Genomic DNA, 21522 nt, shown 5'->3' on the forward strand with positions numbered 1-21522 from the left:
TTTTTTACGGTGCATTTTTATGTTTAAATCCTACAGTGACCTAATCTTTTAACATGTTTTTATCTTAAAAACAAGGTAAAAAAGCTTGACTGTATAATCATTATTGCATTTGGGGGTTCATAATTCATACCTGCAACACTGCATATCTCATTGGCTATTGTGCCTGTAGCTCTTTTTTGTGGCATATTTCTTGAATATTCAACTGCTTGTCTCAAATCAAAATCATGAACTATTAAATTTGACTGAATGACTTCAAGACTGATCATAAATGCTGCTTCTCCAAAAGTGCTCCCACAGTTTAAATTATAGATCAAATCCTGCTAGACTTGTATGAGTAAATAAAATAAAGTGAACTCACATGGATAAAATTTGGTCACAAGATTGCAGATTGAGCACTGATGCAGCTATCTGGCATATAAGGTTTTGGCCGTTACTTTCATGTTTTACTGAAGATTATTCTGCACAATGTTTTGCTCTTTTCGACAACATTTCTACTACTAAATAATTAAATTTATTATTTATAGTGTTGGATTTTGAAATGGATTGTCAAGATATCGGCTCATTTTTCTTTTGACCACTGCCTCTCTTTCTAGAAATGACTGATTTTGCATGCAAATGTAAATAAATCTTAAAACGCTGCATAATTGACTCTACCTGTGTTAGAGTATTTTTGTGCTTCCTCATTTGAGGGATTTTTTTTAAATTTTCTGTTTATTTGATCTTTCTCTTTTAGTACAGAACTAATTTTGCCAAAACCAATACTAACTATATTTTGTATTTGCTAAAAACAATTTCTCAACTTTTTTTTCTTTTTTCCCTGTTTCTTTTTCTTTGAACTAATTGCCCTGTCCTCCCTTCCTCAGTCATCACTCATGAGCGTGGTAATTATTAAAAACAACTGCCTATTCTTTATTTTTCCTGCTCTTAGCTTTGTGTCAGCACTGTACAGCTCCTGAACACCGTTAGATTTTTTGTTCCTGTAAGACTGTTAAACTAGTGGGTTCTTTTCTATTATTATTACAATTGTGTATTCCAAAATTCTTGTTTTTTGTGTCAACTCTCCCCACTTTGTTCTTCCTCCCTTTCTCAGGATTTGCACAGTAACTGGCACACTAGATGTAAGAGCAGCAAGCTTTTTTAAACTCTTTTTTTTTTCCTGTTCTTTTTTATTTCTTTTCATTTTAGTGAGCCCAGTATTTGCGATGGATGAATGTTAAAAAATAAAATAAAAAATAAAAAAAAATATACCTATATATATACAAAGCCTTGTGCTATAGTCCTCCTGTAGTATTTATGTTGTGTATTGAATGTGGCTTTATCGCTGCATTGATTTGTGCAAGCACAGGAAATCAGTGGTGGATCCAGTGAGGATTTGAGGGTGGTTAGTAAAGAGAGGACTTGCCACTGGCTAGGTTTATCTAATGCGATCAGGAGTTGATACAAGAAAGAGGTGGTGCATTGCTAATTTAGAGGAATCAGTAATGTTTACAGGTGGTTCTTCCTTGCTGTGAAAGCTACTTGATATGTTAAGGTTCCTATACCTCAAAGGTTCCTTTCGTCAAGTAAAGGAAGAGCTTTGTAGGAGCAGTTGCCATGAGATATTCCTGTCACCGTGAGAAATGAGAATTTAAAATACAAAATGTGTATATACCGTTCAGCAGGAACAATAAGCTCAAGCACAGCAGATGTCTTTTCATTAGCCAAGTGTTGGGGAGGGAGATGATCTGGATTTTTATTTGTTTTCCCAGTGGAAATTTTTTATTTGGCAGATTAACAAAATTCTACATGTAGGAACATGTGTTTTCATTTTCTTTGTTACTGAGCAGCAGCAATGTCAAGATACGGTAATCACACTATTTCTTGGCACAAAGGGATAATATTTGCTAACAGCACCTTTTTTATGTATTAATATCCAGCTAGTGAAAATTCAAGAAAACAGAACAAAGCAAAGCCAAACCAAAAAAGACTGTACTTTTCCTTTTCAGGGTTACATTATTCTTGGTATTATGCTATTTTCAAATAATAATAGTTTTTTATATTATAAAGCACACCTTTTTCAATTCATTGAAAAGTAGTTTACATAAGGGCTGTACAGGTACTGCTATTAATACCTGATAGCATTATGAAAGCCCAGCCAGTGAGTCTGTGGGGAAACTCCTGTAGTGAACAGTTTTGAAGTATCCTAGATTTTATGGGATACCTGAGATCATATGTCTGTTTGCAATCCTATGAATAACCATCTGTAAATACTACAAAGGAAGTACCAAAGATGTGGAAATGTTTTCTCCCATTCCTTTTTTTGAGGGAGATACTTATTCTAAGAGTAATTATTTACTCCTCAATTAAAGATCATTTTATTGATTCCCAAGGGAACGATGGGATGTAAAATGTGCACTGTAGCCTGTTTCTCATGTCATCTGAATCTGATGCAGAAGCATATTAATGAGTAATTGTCATTGAGTTTACAACCTATAAGCCTGAAACTATTCATGCCAAAGTCAAAGAAAAACTGCTGTTGACACTTATGGGAATAGAGTCAACTTTTTCTCAAGGGCAGTGCTTGTTTCTGGTCCCATGTCAACCTTGGCAATAGGTAGAAAGCCCAGTACTGAGTCAACATGGATGTGAGATTTATTGCTCTATTCCAACTGTTTCTTTGTGCTGTCTGCATTGTAAGCTCCTTGTCCTGATATTCCTCTGACTGGTACTACCTTCCCTTTCCAAACCCTGGAACCCCCACTGGTAACAACATTGATGGTTCTTTAGCCAATGTGTTTCTTACTTGTTTTTGTGATGTACTCAATGTTGTTTCTTCTGTTTGTATTTTGCTTTGATTGTTCTATTTCCTTTTCAAAAAAAGGGGGATTCAAAACCAAAGACATGTAGAAATGCTTATTATCTTGCAATGGTTTTTCATTTTTCATTTAACACTCATACATTATGCTATTTCACTGTGAGTCACAAAAATCTTGAAAGTGCAATGTTTTTCTCCTTTGGAGAGACTTGTTTTACTTATTATATGAAGTAAAAAAATTAAGATGTTAAGTTTACACTTTTACCTTTTTTTTCCTTTTTGTCAGGAAAGCTCTATTTTTATTTTTAAAATAAAAATAAAATTTTAAAAATAAATTTTAAATACATTTTAATTTATTTATATGTATTTTATATATAATATATTTTAATATATAATTATTTATATAATTTATTTAATTTAAATTTAATTTAAAATAAATTTTTAAAATAAAAATAAAAATATTGTATCATGGCATTCTTTTGTTTCTCCGTAAGTTCTCAGAAGGCTTATTTTCATAAAAATACAATTTTAGAATGAAATTTGGTCTGATAGTAGGTCTTAAAGGACCTTCTTATTAAACTGACTGAGAATGGTACACATGCCATATAATAAATAGCTATAATAAGGGTACACATCAGGGCTATTTTCAGCCATTAATAATGTGAAATCAATAAATATGCTTTTGTCCTTCACCAACCTAGTCACACTTAAAATGGATGTTTAAATTTTGCGTGATCCACTGTAGCCTACATTGGAGGGGTGTTTTCCACCTTTATGACACTGTATTTAAATCAGTGTTTGCATTTAAAAGGGAACTTAAGTAGCTTCAGTTCAGAGAAATTGTTATGTGTCACTCTGTGAGAAAACAAGTGTTTTTCTTATTTGAATCAGATTATTGAGAAGTCAAAGGCATGCAGTACTCACAATCCAACCGAATATTGCCCGGGTCTTGTGATAAGAATAAATTCACTTGGTTTATCATGGGAGAGCTTTGCTCTTGCTTAACAGCCATCAAAAAGAAGTCCTGTTCCTTTTTGAAAGCTGAAAGTATTTGTATATTTCTGTAATATGTAGCATCAGACCAATGTTTCTGAGTAATAATAGAAGTCAGATCTTTTCTGTTGAGAATTTAAAAAAAAAAAAAAAAAAAGAGAGAGAATTACTTGGACACATGTACTTTCAAGGAAAAAACCCATGTATTTCATTTTTCGTTCAATCTTATTTTCATTTCCTACACATGATACCTCTGTTCCTATATATCACAAACACAAGCTACCAGTTTTGCAAAAACTACAGGCTTAAAGCCTTCATGTGTGTAGCCATATCATTTACATACAGCATGAGCAATGGCAGCATTTTAATGTCTAAGCAAATATATGCCAGAATATACATCATATCAATAGAAATTAAAGAACATGGTTTAATGACAACCTAAGTCATACTATATGCAGTGTGTATGTTTGTAAGTACGTTATCTATGCAAATCTTTGTGTGTACTGGCATGAATTTGTGTGCACAGCAACAAAGGTTGTTCTCTTAGATTTTATAGAAAGAAATGGATCTGCACTTCAGTTCTGTAGTTGCCAGTGAGACACCACTTGCAGTCAGTAAGTAACATCTGAAAATTAAAATTCCTGTCAATACTAACATTGGGTTTAGTCAGATTTTGATCAGCTGTAGAAATTGAAAACCAGGATTATTTTAAATCTTAGTGTGGCCAAGCTGTTTGAAACAGGGTTTTTTTGCTTCATTTTGAAATATGTAAAAATATTTCCAAAAGGGATGGACCTTTCAGCTTCTTCTGATAAACACCTTCTGATTTTCTAGAATTTTGCAATAACTTGTATTCATTTTGTGATTTCTTTACAGTGGAGCTAATTAAAAGACCCTTCCAAACCCTTCCAGTATTAAAATTGGAACTTATTTTATAAAAATTCGTAAATTCCAGTGGGTGTACTAAAAGCCAGAAGATTACTTCATAAATTAATCTGTATAATCATTTTACCTTGAGACTTGTTTTCCTTCTTGTTCTGAAAAATCTTACTTGATAATAGGGCAAGAAAAATAGAGGTGGAAAAATATTATTCTGTAACTTATTCTGTAGTGTTACTCATACAATTGGCTTTGATTCAGTGATATCTTGATATGCAAGAAATGCATGGTTGGGCCCTTTATGGGCTTGATTTTTCCAACAGTAATACGTCAGCAGTTTTCCTTGTGAATTATTTTTTAAAATCATTGCCATCTCAGCAGTCAAGCTACACGCATTGCATGTGTGAAGGTACAGGATCCACCAAATATTTGGCTTTCTGTAATGCTTATTTTTGCAAAATATAAATATTAATCTAGATCAATAAAGTATGTGACTCCAAGTGTAACTTTAAGCATGACACGACTTCAGTTAAATTAAAAAAAGGAAAGTGACTAATCCTGCAGGATATTCTATACTCTGGACTTTGGCCAGTAACATATGAAAGTATCTTGCAGGGCTGAACCTGCATATAATGTTAAATAATATACTTCTAAGTGCACAGGCACCTCTTGATTTTGCCTTCTTGCCTTCTCGGGCATATATTGTATATATGCATTAATCAGCACTGACAGAAACAGTAATTTATTATTCATTGTTTAATTAGCTGAAAGGGTTTTCAGTCTTCTGTGACTGAAAAACTATATATCTGGTATTTATACCTGGGATGGAGAAAAATGTCATGGAATGTCATTTATAGTATTTGGCTCATTCTTGGAGAAAGAATTGTGTATTGTTTGCCACTACCATAAGTACACATCTGGAATTAGGAGGGAAGAGCATTCTATCTTTCCCTATGTTAAAAGAAACTATGTTGGCATATACTTTGCTTGTATGTGCGCTTAATACCAAACATTATGTCTTGATGGCAACAGAAAGAGTGAAATTCTGTACTTTTAAAATATCCATATCCGTTTTCAAAATGCTTTTGCTTCCTAAACCTACCATTGTACTGAAGCTTCTCGCTTTAAAATTCACAGGCTGTGGATTGGTAAGTCCATTAGCTTGAACTTGTAATCATTCATGACTTTATGTAAAGTTAAACTTCTGATCATGTTTGTGTTTATATATATTCCAAATTGTACTGTTTACAATACTGTTTACAATTCAGCTGTAATAATGTAATTATAATAATATAGTAATTTATAAATGTAGACATTATAATTAGAGTTATCCACCCAAATAACAGTATGTCAGTGATTGTTAATGTAATTATTATTGTCTATAACCTTTTTGAAAAAAGCTTTCTTTTTCTTCTAAATTTTAATTAATTTACTCTTCTGGTTTCCTTCTCTTCATGTACTAAAAATATTGTCTTTGTAGACATGGGATTTTGAAGTTCAGATAAAAGCCTAAAATATCTGCCCATTAAAAAAAATCTTCCAAATTCTTTTGCAGTTTGCTTACATTTTTATCTCCTTTCCTTTTGTTGTCTACAAATAGCACTTGGCCACATATTCAAATGATGTATATTCTTAAAAAGCAGAAGTTTTTATGGCTTCCATTTTTGTTGCCCTACACCTTCCAAATACTTTTCCAAAGTCCTAAATGGGAATTTCCTTATGGAAAATAAGTGGCCTTTATTGTTTTGAACACCTATGTTGTTGTCCTTGTGTCATTTTATTAGCTGTTCTACATTTTCCTCAGTCGTGATTGTTTTCCTGGGTGAATGGTTGTTTCTCCTCTTCACATGTCAGTGTACAAAGTTAACTGTACGTATTGATGTAATTGAAGTAATTGTGTGCTAATTGAGGGCTTTTTAGTATACTGTTTCCTGTGAAGAATCAAGAAAATAATTTGAAGCTTTATACATTTGGATATTAGCTATTTACCAAAAAATGAACTGAAGGGCCTAATTCGGTAAAGCACATAGGCATTTGTTCTAGTTCATCATAAGTTTATTGCTTTACTTTGTCAAGGGAGACAAATGCCCAACATCCATTTTGTCAGCAGCAGACAGGTACTAAATCCTCAGATATCTCAGCCTAAATGATTCTTGAGAATGCACAGAGCTGTAAATTTCATGGGTTATTTTAGAGTATTTTAAAATCTAATAGTTTATTTGAGGAATGATTTTCATTACTGTTTGATTAAATCTCTTTCTGTATTTTTAAGTACCTTGTTTTGTGATGAATGGGAACCAAATTAACCCAATCCTAACCTTTGTATGTAATGCAGCATTCATGTCCAGCAAAGTCAAACAAGAATTTAAATCATGGATTATTTGTAAAATGTTGCCAAGCTCATGCTGCCATATTTATAAATCAAAAGTTAAGTTTCATAATTTAATTTTTTTTTTAACCAGATAACTATCTGCCAAGCACAAGTCATATGTGCTTCAGATAGATTGGTGGTTATAAATTTTCTCTCCCCTTCTCTCTTTCTTAAAATTAAATATGGAGATTTTCTTCAGGGGCTATGGGGTGTTACTTGGCAGCCTGTGATAATCTGCTTCCATCTGGCCTTTTTACAGGAGAAAAGGTGATGCAGGATGATGAGTTCACCTGTGACCTCTTCCGCTTCCTTCAATTGCTTTGTGAAGGACATAATTCAGGTTTGTGGGCAGGCTGCCAGTCAGCTAAGCCAAGGTGATGGTAACTAAAGAGAAAAGCTCTTCATTGCTGAAGGTTTGGCAACCTTCATAAAAATATTATGAAAGGTGAAGTAGCTGCTAGACTGCACGTGAAAGGAAAATATTTATGTGGAATTAAATTGCCAGTTTTTTTAATCAGCTTTAACTTCGTAGAAAAGAGAATGGTTTCCAAAATGATGAGGTTTGGATCTTGACCTGCTAGGAAAGGTAAATTTATATGGGAAAATGTACATGGTTTATAACTTCTAGTCAGCGAAGATTCAGAGGAAAAATATAACAGGAAGGTATATTTATTGTTCTTTGGCATTTGTATGTTCTGGTGTGCGCTATTTGGCACTAACGTCAGTTAGAATTGTATGTGAAATTATAACAACATACACAATACCTTTCTTGAAGAAGTAGCATCTGTTTTAAAAATACAAAACCAAATTAAACAAATACATGATATTAAGCGTATTTTTATTATTAAGTACATTTCCCCGTGTTCTCTGTGTCATTATTAGGGAAGAAAAAGAAGAAGAAAAAGAAAAAAAAAAGATAATTTTTTTTAGGCATTGGACATATTTATGACTTTGTAATCAGGAATTATATAACTATGCAATTTAATTTTGCTTTCGCTTAACAAAATATATACTAGGTGTAAGTATGTTGATATTGATGGAGTGCTAGAGATGTAAAATTAGTCATAAGTGAGATGAAAATAAGACCAAGGTAGAGTTCTACAGATGAAACAGATAATCAAGCTTTTGGCTTCATAAGTTCACTTTTATGTGATCTCTGCAATAAAATGCTGAAATTGTTGCAAAAAAAAAAAAGAGTTTAAAAAAAAAAATCCATTCCTTTAAGCTATACTTTCCTAGATCATGTTAAATCGGAATTAATTTGCAGGAGTAGTTTTGGAAGTCTTTAACACTTAAATAAATTTAAATTAAACTTTTATTTGAATTTTTAGATTTTCAGAATTACCTGAGAACTCAGACTGGTAACAACACAACTGTTAATATTATAATTTCCACTGTGGATTACTTATTAAGAGTTCAGGTAGGTTAACTTATAAACTAATTAAGTAGATGACAATAATGACTTGCATCTATACAATATTTACCTTTTTTTTAAGATTTATTTCATTTATTTTGATCGTAAGGCAGAAGTTTGTATGTGGAGACTCCAAATTTCTTAATTTCTCTGGAATTTCCTTCAGCAATACATGGTTTGCTGCCACAAAAGTTCTGTTTACAGCAAAATCAAACTTCATCCTTATCACAAAATGTTCAGTTTTATTAGAGGAGCACATTTATTTGTCATGACATTTATTCTGGTCACTGTAGCCCATGTTGATGAGAAAGGCTGTAATTCTGTACTGGTTAGAGTTCTTTAAGAGTTGTTATTTTGTACTGTGAGTCAAAAGTGATAAAAGTGTGAAAGACTGATTTCGGCCATTATGTGCAAGAATGCAATGGAGTCTGTTAACCAATGAAAGCAGGCAGAAGGTAGATACACACTAAGTGTATCGGTGAATACCATTAGCCAGTGGTTGACTGAAACTACCCTGTGACTGAAAAGTGTTTTGTATTGTTCAAGTTAAGCTTCAGCCATCTCCTTTTTCATCCATGTTTTGATTTAGTCTGAACACTGGGCTGCTGTATGGATAGTCATAGGATGGCATGGAGTGAAGCATAAGAACAGCACATCATTTTCTAAGGAGGAAAAAAAAAAAACCAAAAAGAAAAAACAAAAGCAGAAGGCTAAATTAAAAACCCTTCAACCCTCTAATTTGAATTATCTCCCTAATCTTTAAATATGAAAACATTACATTGTCACAACCCAGTAGAAAGTAATGGAAAAAAATCGAATTTGTTTCCAGATTGGAGCATGTGAAAGACATGAAAACGTATTTTGTGATAAATAATTTTTACCTGTTATTCTCATCTTTCTGAAAATCACTGTTTCGTGATAATATATTTTGTTGTGTTTTTTTAATTTATCTGGTTAAGTTTTCCCTTTAGCCATTTATTTATTGGGTCTGAGAATTCCAGGCGTTGAAAACTGGTGTTTTTTAAGTTGCTGCTGTTATCAACATTGCTTTTTAGCCTTATGCATTCTGTAGAAGTTGTAGGGACAACACAATGATTTTCGTTCCGTTGCTTACTTTTTTGAAACGAAATAAGGTCGCCTTTGGGGAAGAGGAAAGAGGAATCATGCACACAAAGCAACATTTGCTCCCACTATTGATCAGGTGTCAAGCACGCAGTATAAAGAGAGATTGTTTAATGAACAGCATGCAGCATGGTAGTACTACTGAGCACTCCCTTTCAGAATGCAGGCGGTTGTATTTCTAAGAGCAGATACCAGTGGATCTAATTTTTTTTTTTTAATATCATTGAGGTTTGCTGTGGGGTTTTTTAATTATTTATTTCAGTTTATTTGTTTTCCTATTGATCCCCTTGAGATGAAACTAAAATTCTTGAAGTAATACTTGAGAATCATTTAAAACCTTTATAAACTAAGTACTTTTCAGAACTAGAATGCTATCTAATGTTATTTTTTTTATCTTGATGAATAACCAGTTAGAGGCAATTTGATTACATAATCTCTTTGTGCTTCTCACAACTGTTTTTTAGGAATCCATTAGTGATTTCTATTGGTATTATTCTGGGAAGGATGTTATTGATGAGCAAGGACAACGAAATTTTTCCAAAGCCATCCAGGTTGCAAAACAAGTTTTCAATACTCTTACGGAGTATATCCAGGTAAATTAGTTTCATTGGAATTTTATGGATTTGAAAGGTAATTAATGATACTTTTGGCATTAAGATGTAATGTAGCTAGATATAATATAGATAGAAATATAATATAGATGCATTTATGCTTCAACATTATTTTAGTGCATTTATTTTAGTAGGAGGTGAAGTTTTGAAAAATATATATAACTGTCACTACTCTTTTGGAATCTTAGCAATTTAGTCAACTTTACAGTTATTAGTGAATAATCATAGAATCATAGAATCATAGAATCATACAGGTTGGAAAAGACCTCTAAGATCATCGTGTCCAACCGTCAACCCAACACCACCATGCCCACTACACCATGTCCCTACGGGCCTCATCTACACGTCTTTTAAATACCTCCAGGGATGGTGACTCCACCACTTCCCTGGGCAGCCTGTTCCAAGGCCTGACCACTCTTTCAGTAAAGAAATTTTTCCTAATGTTCAATCTAAACCTCCCTTGGCGCAACTTGAGGCCATTTCCTCTCGTCCTATCGCTAGTTACTTGGGAGAAGAGACCAACACCCACCTCGCTACAACCTCCTTTCAGGTAGTTGTAGAGCGCGATGAGGTCTCCCCTCAGCCTCCTCTTCTCCAGGCTAAACAACCCCAGTTCCCTCAGCCGCTCCTCATAAGACTTGTGCTCCAGGCCCTTCACCAGCTTCGTTGCCCTCCTCTGGACGCGTCCAGCACCTCCATGTCCTTCTTGTAGTGAGGGGCCCAAAACTGAACACAGTATTCGAGGTGCAGCCTCACCAGTGCCGAGTACAGGGGCACGATCACCTCCCTGCTCCTGCTGGCCACACTATTTCTGATACAGGCCAGGATGCTGTTGGCCTTCTTGGCCACCTGAGCACACTGCCGGCTCATGTTCAGCCGGCTGTCAACCAGCACCCCCAGGTCCTTTTCCTCTGGGCAGCTTTCCAGCCACTCTTCCCCAAGCCTGTAGCGTTGCCTGGGGTTGTTGTGGCCGAAGTGCAGGACCCGGCACTTGGCCTTGTTGAAGCTCATACAGTTGGCCTCGGCCCATCGATCCAGCCTGTCCAGGTCCCTCTGCAGAGCCTTCCTACCCTCCAGCAGATCAACACTCCCGCCCAACTTGGTGTCATCTGCAAACTTACTGAGGGAGCACTCGATCCCCTCGTCCAGATCATTGATAAAGATATTGAACAGGACCGGCCCCAAAACTGAGCCCTGGGGAACACCGCTCGTGACCGGCCGCCAACTGGATTTAATCGTCCTTTGGTTGTATGCAAGATAGTGAAGTTTTTTTGTTTTGTTTTGTTTTAATTTGGCCTAGACTGCAGCAGTGTTATCCACTTTAAAGTCTTCACTTTTAATCCATTGAGAAACTAAGGTTAATGCAAAACATAGTTGCTATTTAGTCAACAGAACATTAGATTGTATTTTCTGTCAGGAATAAGGCTGTTTTAAGGCATCAATGCTGTGTTTGAAGTCACACCTTGCATTTGAGAATTGTAGAGATTTGTACTCGAGATGGACTCCACAATAAATGAGGTTGGGATCAATTCTGTCAAAATAACAATATATAGCAGTTCTTCCATGATATGTTAGGAATTCACTGTAATTTAATTCCTAATTAATGAAATGAAAATTCAAAAATAGTATTTTATAGTTCATGAGGATGAAATGTGATAGAATAGGACTGAATAAATATGAGTAGAGGCAGCGTATATACATGTGCGTATGTGTATTTAATGTATACATATTTGGCAAATCACACGTAGCATTGTTAGCTGGTAAAGATTTTGTTATCCTTTGAGGCTTCAAAAAATTTTGTATTCCTGCTTTTCAGAAGTTGGAATTTTTGGAATATTCTTTAGCACTATGTTCTACAACAGCTAGAATATGCTGGGGGAAAAAAAAGAATCAGGAGTCTAATTCTGTAATCCCTTATGACAATTTTGCATTAACCTTCTATGAAGTTATTCCTGATTTACAGAACTACATAGGGAAGAATCATCTGGAAGATCTGTACCCCTTTAGCATTCGCAGTTTAAAGTTGCAAGCAGATATACTTTGAATTTTACTTTGAATTAGTAAATTGGAACTTGGCTAAAACAGAGGCAGAATGGTTATTAGGAATAGGCATTGCTTACAGTCAGTGGTGTTATTAAATAGAAAATTCTATATATGTTTAATTTTTCGTAGCAGTTTCTGAAGGACAGCCCCAAGCTATGCACTGCCTGTATAGCTTCCTTCCTGTTTTTGTTGAGTTTCTTGCAAATAAACTCTACTTTTCTTTTTTTTGTTGCCTGACCAATAGGGGCCATGTACTGGGAATCAGCAAAGTCTGGCACACAGCAGGCTATGGGATGCTGTAGTTGGTTTTCTTCATGTGTTTGCCCACATGCAGATGAAGCTGTCTCAGGTATCTTTTTGTTTTACTTTTTCCTTTTTAAGTTACTAACTTCTTTGTAAAAGATAAACAGACTTGTTAATATGTCCGAGTCATTAATAACAACAGTCAACAGGGGAAATATGAGGAAAAACAAGAGGTAGAGGTGATAGAATACAATAGAGTTGAGGGAGTAAATTACAAAATTGTAGTGGATGTGAATAGCAGGTCTGTAATTGGATTACTAGTCACAGACACAAAGCTGATTAGATCAAGCTGCAAATGAAGCATATCACTGATATTCAGAAAGAACTAGCCAGTTCCTCTCTTTCATACCAAAGTTTTGTCACAGTGTTTTCTGCAATTTTGCATGAGCCTTTTATGCATGACCCGTCTTCATTGATGTGTCCGGCATTGAACCCTAGTTCAACACATGTCTGCATCTAAGCCTTTTCTACTCTTGGTAGAGGAAGAGAGTAATTAGACCTTAGAATGGGGGAATTGCTTTGGATATGAGTACTCATTTCATAAACTATAGAAATAGTGTAGGGGACTGGCATAGACAGCTCTTTAGGGGGTTAAAATTAGGTGAGAAGAATCCTATCCTTAAGCAGTGCATTTTTCAACTTCTTACCTTTTTAAAAGAATTACACATCTTAATTGAATGTAGTGATCCTAAGTTTTTTACATAATTTGACATTCTCAGAGAAAAGCATCATTAGCTTGTAAAGGTTTTAGTTGTTGTTAAGGAATACAGCTCTGAAGTCTTTAGATTTTATTATTTGGCTCCAAATATATCCATGTAAGTTTTCTTTGCATAAATTGAAGTAGTCTTGCGCAAATGATTTTCCTCCCTGCTCTTGGGACTTTATGGCTTAAAGTAGCCTAATTGCTTAGATTTGTATACTTTGTGCTACAGGTATGCTTCTCATTCTTTATGGCTAAATAGAGGTCTTCTTCCAGCAAATGGCATCACAGTGAAACCTGTTTTTCAAGAGAGCTGCATTGAATTTCTACTGAAGTGTATTTATAAGTGCCTGTAGATACTGTCCTGGTTTTGGAACATCTGTGTTATTTTAAGAATTGAAAAATTAGTCTATGTTTGGGTAGGCCAAGCTGGTGACTATTTGTACTTTCTTCCTATACCACTAAAGCAACATGGAAATTGGTATCTAAGTAGTTACTGACAGCGAGTCAAACACATGGTAGCTATGTGTTGATTGAGAAATATGATGTAGCTATTGGCAAGCTTTGTTTTTACAGTAATGACAAGTTTATAGTCTCAGCTGTGCCCAGAGTGGTTTCATAGCATCTTTTAATTACTGCATCTAGAAAGTAATGGTACACAAGATCCATTATAGTGTGTGGAGTTACTCATGCTGTTCTGTGGGATGACAGAAAGACAGTCTACTCCAAATGTATGATAAATAGTGATAGCATCTATTTCTTGTGTGGAGCTCAAGCTCTTGGCTTTTGGGAGCTCCTTTAGGGGGCCAGCAGAAGCCTTGGGAAAGACCAGAATAGATATGGGCTCTTTTGTTCATTTACATTTGTTGCAAGAATATATTAATAAGCTTTTCAGATTCTGTTGAAATACCAGTTTTCAAAGGTGTAGAGTGTGGCTAAATGGATTTATAAGGAGTTGCCATATGGCTTTTGTCTGTAAGAGGGGTCTGCCTAGGCAAAGTGTTTGGTTTTTGTTTTGAATTGGGAGTTTCCAGAGCACTTTTGGAGAATATTTGAAACAAGTTTTAAATAGGAACAAAACTAAATCACTGTTTTGTTTGGGTGGTTTTTTTTTGTTGTTGTTTATTTGTTTTTTTTTTTTTCATTTTCCTTCTCTAGTCTTGTACTAGGAAGCAACAAGGTGATATTGGTAATACTTCTTAAGAAATCTCTGTGAGGCAGAAAATGAAAGTAAATTTTCAATCTGAATGAACAAAGATCATCCAGGTTGTAAGCAACTTTTGAAGTAAGAAGATTTATAATGAAAACTTACAAGACAAATCAATGAGAAATCTTCATTATTTCCAACTTGTGGTGTTTTCAATCCAAGATCCAAATTGCCATGAAGTACCTTGAGTTTGTTGTACTAATCACTGAAGTCCAGCAATGCTCAAGTATGCCTTGTCAATAGCGTGATGCAACAATGTATCACTGAGGAAGAAATTAAGTAGTTGGATAAATCTATCCAGATAGACTACAGGTTGAAATCATTGGCAAGCGAAATAGTAAACTTGATAAGCTGAATGAGATAAAAGATGGCTAAAAGAATCAATATCATGTCTATTTAAGGATATACTAATGGAACTTTATTAATAAATATTTTGAAATTTTATTTCAACTTTTCTTTCTCCCAAAAAAAGTTCAGTGGCCTATAATGGAATCACTCACTTTGAGTCATGTTACACTTTGAGCTCTATGTGCTGCTGCCATGGTTGTTTTTACAAGTCTTCATAGCTGTAAACTTGATGACACCAACAGCAACAATATTTTAGCTGACATGAAACATTACAGAGGCATCATCTGTGAGCTTGACATACCCAGTTATTGCTTTAAATTTTTTCATCACCTTCAGTTTTCACTTTGTCTTTATTAAATTACTGTCTTCTAAACAGATGACTGTGTAAATGTTTGATCCTGTAAATGTACTGTAAGAAATCAAGCAATTAAATATATTTTCACTGTATTACCAGCTTTGACACTACTAGCTTCTTAATTTCTAAATCTCATTTTTACAGGGTGAAATATGCATGCACATATATAAATGTCAAAGAAGTCAATAGATCTCTTATGTATTGTGTTCATTATTTAGGATTCCAGTCAAATTGAATTACTGAAGGAATTAATGGATCTTCAGAAGGATATGGTTGTCATGTTGCTGTCTATGCTGGAAGGTAGTAAAAATTTAATTTGAAATCCTCTTTCACTGTTGTTCTAGTAAAGTTTTTACCTTTGTGATTTTCTTCATGTGAGAAATAATGCTGCATTTTCCTTTGGGTTTTTAATTTCCATGTCTCAGTTGTGAGAAGAGTTGTTAGGTCTTAAAGTGAATGGCAGACTTATATAATGTAGTTGATATAGTTTATATTAATTCTGAATGTCAGAATTGTATAAAATCCAGCTCTGGCAGAAGTTTTACTTTGTTTCCATGAACTTGGCTTCTCTTTTGGCTTAGGAGAAAAATTTTTTTATTATTGAAGTTGGAATCCTGAGTTCTAGGAACTGAACCATTTATCAGTCATTTTATTAACACCTTTAATATATTGCATTTATTTTGGTACTGATCTTAGCCATAAAGAACAGGCTTTGATTCATCTAGTGACCAGGTTCAAGGTCCTTTATAGCTAGTACCTGAAATTATGATTCCCCAGAGAATGTGATCATTGTCCAGAAATAGTACTATTTCTTTAACTCCTTTATGGTATTGTATTAGTGCTTCCAATACTAGACTAACCAGACATACACATAAATGATCCAAAGATCTGTTTTTCCTTTTTGCTTCTTACATGTATCCTATCACATTTATTTTCTTGAGAGAACTGGGAGGCCAGTAAATGCAGCAGATTGCAGTGTAGCATGCATTGCTGCTGCTACTGCTTTGCTCATAGAAGGTCACTGAGAAACAAAGTAAATTCTTAGTATTGCAGGCTGTGCTTCATCAATAACCTACTGAGCTACTCATCCTAACTAATGTGACACTAGTTCTGTCTATGTTGTACTATAGTAAAATTCATAGTTTGCTGCCTCATGTTTAGTACTATATTAAATGTAACAGATGTCTCTCTGTAGGGCTTGTTAGTTCTTCCTTTCTTTAATGGTAAATACTTAGTCACATGTTTTTTCCAAGTCTTAGGGTAGTGTTATTAGTAAAAGATTTCTGATTTTGCAGCTAGCTTTCTGATGTGTGTTAGCCAATAGTTTATAATTCTTACTGTTTGATTATTTCACTAGTCATTATTATACACTTCTCTTTGCCAAAACATTTGCTGCCATCAGTATCTCTAACTTCATGTCATCACATCTAGGTAATGTTGTGAATGGAACTATTGGCAAGCAGATGGTCGACATGCTTGTGGAATCGTCCAACAATGTGGAGATGATTCTGAAGTTTTTTGATATGTTCTTAAAATTGAAGGATTTGACTTCCTCTGATGCGTTCAAAGAATATGACCCTGATGGTAAAGGGATAATTTCAAAGAGGGATTTTCACAAGGCAATGGAAAGCCATAAGCATTACACCCAGTCTGAAACTGAGTTTCTGCTGTCATGTGCTGAAACAGATGAGAATGAGACTCTGGACTATGAGGAATTTGTGAAACGATTCCATGAACCTGCCAAAGACATTGGTTTCAATGTTGCTGTTCTCCTGACCAACCTGTCAGAACACATGCCCCATGATACCCGCTTGCAAACTTTTCTTGAACTGTCAGAGAGTGTGCTGAATTACTTTCAGCCTTTCCTTGGACGCATAGAAATAATGGGCAGTGCGAAGCGCATTGAACGGGTTTATTTTGAAATAAGTGAGTCAAGTCGGACTCAGTGGGAGAAACCTCAGGTAAAGGAGTCAAAGAGACAATTTATATTTGATGTTGTAAACGAAGGTGGGGAGAAAGAAAAGATGGAGCTTTTTGTTAATTTCTGTGAGGATACCATCTTTGAAATGCAACTGGCTGCCCAGATCTCTGAATCAGATCTGAATGAAAGGTCAGCAAATAAGGAGGAGAATGAGAAAGATAAGCCTGAGGAACAGGATCCTAGAATGGGTTTCTTCTCTCTCATGACCATGAAGTTAGCATTAGTAGCTCTCAAGTATAATTTAATGACTGTTATGAAAATGCTTAGCATGAAAAGCCTGAAGAAACAGATGAAAAAAGTGAAGAAAATGACCATGAAGGACATGGTCATGGCTTTGTTTTCTTCCTATTGGAGCATTTTGATGGGCTTACTACATTTTGCTTGTAATGTCGTCCGAGGCTTCTTTCGCATCATATGCAGTTTGCTGCTTGGGGGAAGCCTAGTAGAAGGAGCAAAGAAAATCAAAGTGGCTGAACTATTAGCTAATATGCCAGACCCCACTCAGGATGAGGTGCGTGGGGAAGGAGAAGAGGGGGAGAGGAAACCAACAGAAGCTGCATTGCCTACAGAGGACTTGACAGATTTGAGAACTTTATCAGATGAGAGTGATCTACTCTCAGATATATTTGGTTTGGATTTGAAACGAGAAGGTGGACAGTATAAATTGATCCCTCACAATCCAAATGCTGGTTTGAGTGATTTACTGAGCACTCCCTCCTTAGCTCCAATGCCTGAGGTGCAGGAAAAAATCCAGGTAACTGTATCTTTCCTTTCTGCTTTGTGTTTCCCTCTTTCATATATTAAGTATAGTCTTGAAACAAAACTTGCATCTATGTTTTTCTGGGTTTTGTGACATGTCTTTTAAGGAATCACATATAATTACTGGTGTTTACCCTCTGTGACATCATAAACTTGAATTCCCACAGCCTTCTCTAAGTACATGGTGTTTTGGTTTGCTTTTAGTTCAGTGTTAAAATGTCTCTTCATTAATGTAAATTGAAGGATCATCTTTTCTCAGGGTTTCAAATTGTTTAAAAAAAAAGGCTAACATTCTGCACTCTGTGTATCCTTTTAACTAACTCTGTATTGTGTAATAGTGTTTAGACACTTTTTTTAATCTGAATTTCTGTAGGAGCAGGTGAAAGAAGATGAAAAGGAAGACAAGGAGGAAACAAAATCTGAACCTGAAAAAGCAGAGTATGTATTACTTTAACCTCTGATCCTACAAAATGTGTTTTGTTTCACTGAAAAAACAGCTTGATTTGTACTTACTTCTTTGCCTTTAATTTTGTGTCCATTCATGTTCCTCAGTTAGGATTTTTTTGTAACCATCCTTCACATCCGTGCACATTTGCAAGGAAATGCTGTGTAAATAGCATCACTTAGAGATTTTATGAATTTCCCTTTTCCAGCAGCATCCTTTGTAATGTCGAATTTAGTTTCTTTTAGAATGTGTTTGATTAAGTTTTTCTTGGCAAGTCTGAAAGCCAGAAGAAAATCTCTTGGAAAAATTGTAAGAGCACCTGGGTTCCAAAGACTTGTTATCCATCAGTGGTAGAGACTGAATCTGTTTTGCCCGTCCCATTTGCTATGAACTGTTTTGAGTTATTTGGATTTTGCAAAACCTTAATGTTCCAATGTAATTTCAATGAATTACAGAGTACTCTCACATCTTTATGAATAACAAGTGTTAGCATTTGATAAATGATCATTTTAATCTTTTTAGGATATGTTAAAATCTAATGTTAATGAGATTAGTTCAGAATAAAAATAGTGGAAAGCAAAACATAGCGGTTGGTTTTGACCAGTAAAAGGTATGGCACTCCATCCCTGTATTTTATGGTTCCTGATACATATACAATTCTGATAGGTATACAGTTCCTGTAGCTGATATGTCACTGCCAAGATTCTAAGAGGATCCCTTAGTCTCAAGCTCTATCCTTATTGCTCTCCTGAGATGACAAATACTTGCCAGTAACAAAAACTAATCCGTACAGCAAATTTCTAACTTAGCCAGTATAACTTTGTGAAGGAGACTCTTGCTGACTTTTGAAGGTCACTTCACTGTCACACAGTGCTCCGCTTGACTGTGTGAGTTGCCTGTATTCTCTGTAAGGAGTGCAGTGCCTGGCACGATTAGCTGCCCTGAAGCCACTCCGAGCAGAAGACAAGCTTTCAAGTGAACTTTCAAGTGAAAGTTTGTCAAGTGTATTCTAGTAAGAGAAGCAGCTTAGGATATCAGTTATTCTGTTTGTAAATAGGTACAGAGAAATTAATAATGTAACTTATAAGTTGCCTCTCACTCTAGTTTGGCTTCAAATGGACTTCTGTGATCCTTTCATCTATCATGCTGTCAGGTCAAATTAACTTCTAAGATAATTCACAGTTCCTTAGCTCGTGTGTTTGGAGAAGGCAGCCCACTAACTATGACTTTCTGTAATCGGGCAGCATGGCAATAATCGCACATCGAATGCTGTCAAGCTTGCTTATTCCTGTCGTCTCCTGGAGTGGGTACTTATGAAGGTGGGCAGAAATGCAGAATTTAAAACTTGAGGTTTGGCTTGTAAATGCAAGAAGAACCAAAGTTTTCTGCAATCTTTGTGGGAACCAGATAGTTCAAGTGCATGAGATTGGAGGGGAGCACTTAGACGTATAGGCACTCATACAGACATACAGCTGTCAGCTTACAGACATTTGTCAGCACAAGTATTAGCTGCACAGTTATGACGTGGACCCTCAAGTAATAAGGTTGGCACATTCTTGATTACCTGCCTCTACCAGTTAGCATCCTCACTTCAAGGTGCCAAACCAGTAAGTTTAGTTATCTGTAGACTTAACAAGACTGTCACCCTTGCCAGCGCTTTGGGCTGAAGAGGGATATGTCTCCTTGTTATTCATGTCTGTGAACTGCATGAGTCATGACTACTTGAGCCTCATGAAAAGATGCAATGGCCTCTTTCAAGGTGTGGTTTTAATTTTTTGTTTAGCAATTTTATTAACTTAACATATTATTTTGGCTTCATTTGTGTCCTAAGAGGAGAAGATGGAGAAAAAGAAGAGAAAGCCAAGGAAGACAAAGGGAAACAGAAATTAAGACAACTTCATACTCACAGATATGGAGAACCAGAAGTTCAGGAATCAGCTTTCTGGAAGAAAATCATTGCATACCAACAGAAGCTTCTTGTAAGCTGTTCTCTAGACTATGTGTTTAGCTGTTGGCAGGGATGTGTACCACCGTATTTTACCAATATATAGACAAATTTGCATCTGATGAACCTCATTTTTCTATCCACCATCACCCATAAAAAGGACATAAAGACAAAGGTTTAACTGGAATGTTAGAGAAAAGAAACACACAAATAACTTAGCAGACAAGATATTAATTCTTAGGAAGACAATTATTGTCCAAAACCCATCTTCAGAGATGCCTGTCCATCACTGGAAAACAACCATGCATTTTTACGTGAATAAAATGTCCCAAATTTTCATAGCAGCTTATGAGCCTGTAGGATTTGTCTTTCCCTGAGAGACAACTTTGGGAAATGACAAGCTCTCCTATAAAAAGAATTTATTAAGATACGATGCTTAGCCTAAAACTCATTACAGATTTTTTTGTGAAATAGCACGTTATTATTTGAGAAACTTCTAAAAAAAAACCTTCTAAAACCTGTGGAAAATAAGACTAATTAAAATAGTATAACTGTATCTGAGAGTAAAATATGATATCCCTGAGTTTGCTGTAGAACTATTTAAAATCTATGCTTTTATTAGCTAGGAGATTCAACACATATTCTGTGAGGCTAATGTGGAATGCAAAGCAAAAAGAAATACACTTTTGCTATATATCTAGTAGATACAATTGTGTAGGGACAGCCTACTTCTAACATGAGTAACATAGCAAAACTACAAAACTGCAGTCACAACACCTAAGGAATTAGGTGTTTAAGTTTTGCTTTTGAACTCAGATTCATTTTTTAGGCTAATCATGTAGCAGTCATGTGAATTGCATTTAATTTTTCTTCTAATAGTTTCATTTAATAATTCACTAATAGTCATCTATGGTTAGGGCTGAAAAATGGAGGAATTCCCATGTGAGAGTTAAAGTATTCAAAATGTGTGCTAGAAAGGTTTGTGAATTGTCAGGAAGGGAAAAGGTATGTTTCTGCAATCCTTTTGATAGCATCATAAAGTGAGAGAAGCTTTCTACTCATGGTACTTAGGTCACAGATGAAGTTTTTGCTGATCTGATAAAAATGCAATTGATTTTGGAATATGAAAAGATTTAAAATAAACTTATATGCTGACATTTTTGTTTCTTGGTAAAAGTAACAATTTGCCTTATGCAAGAATATTGAGGTACAGGGAAGATAGAGATTTCTGTATTACTGTTACATTACTATT

At 35.1% G+C, this 21522-nt stretch overlaps 1 protein-coding gene across 1 annotated transcript in view; it reads left to right on the plus strand.

The window, feature by feature from the left end:
- RYR2 (ryanodine receptor 2) overlaps positions 1-21522 on the plus strand; it is a 445326-nt gene that overhangs the window by 395345 nt on the left and 28459 nt on the right. The window contains exons 82-89 of the mRNA XM_075147916.1: positions 7297-7377; positions 8369-8457; positions 10038-10166; positions 12472-12576; positions 15359-15440; positions 16572-17875; positions 18254-18318; positions 20157-20304. Of these exons, the coding sequence (XP_075004017.1) occupies positions 7297-7377; positions 8369-8457; positions 10038-10166; positions 12472-12576; positions 15359-15440; positions 16572-17875; positions 18254-18318; positions 20157-20304 (2003 nt within the window). The remainder of the gene's footprint in view (positions 1-7296; positions 7378-8368; positions 8458-10037; positions 10167-12471; positions 12577-15358; positions 15441-16571; positions 17876-18253; positions 18319-20156; positions 20305-21522) is intronic.

The sequence above is a fragment of the Calonectris borealis genome, chromosome 3 (genome assembly GCF_964195595.1).
Source record: "Calonectris borealis chromosome 3, bCalBor7.hap1.2, whole genome shotgun sequence".
In the NCBI taxonomy this organism is placed as follows: Eukaryota; Metazoa; Chordata; class Aves; order Procellariiformes; family Procellariidae; genus Calonectris; species Calonectris borealis.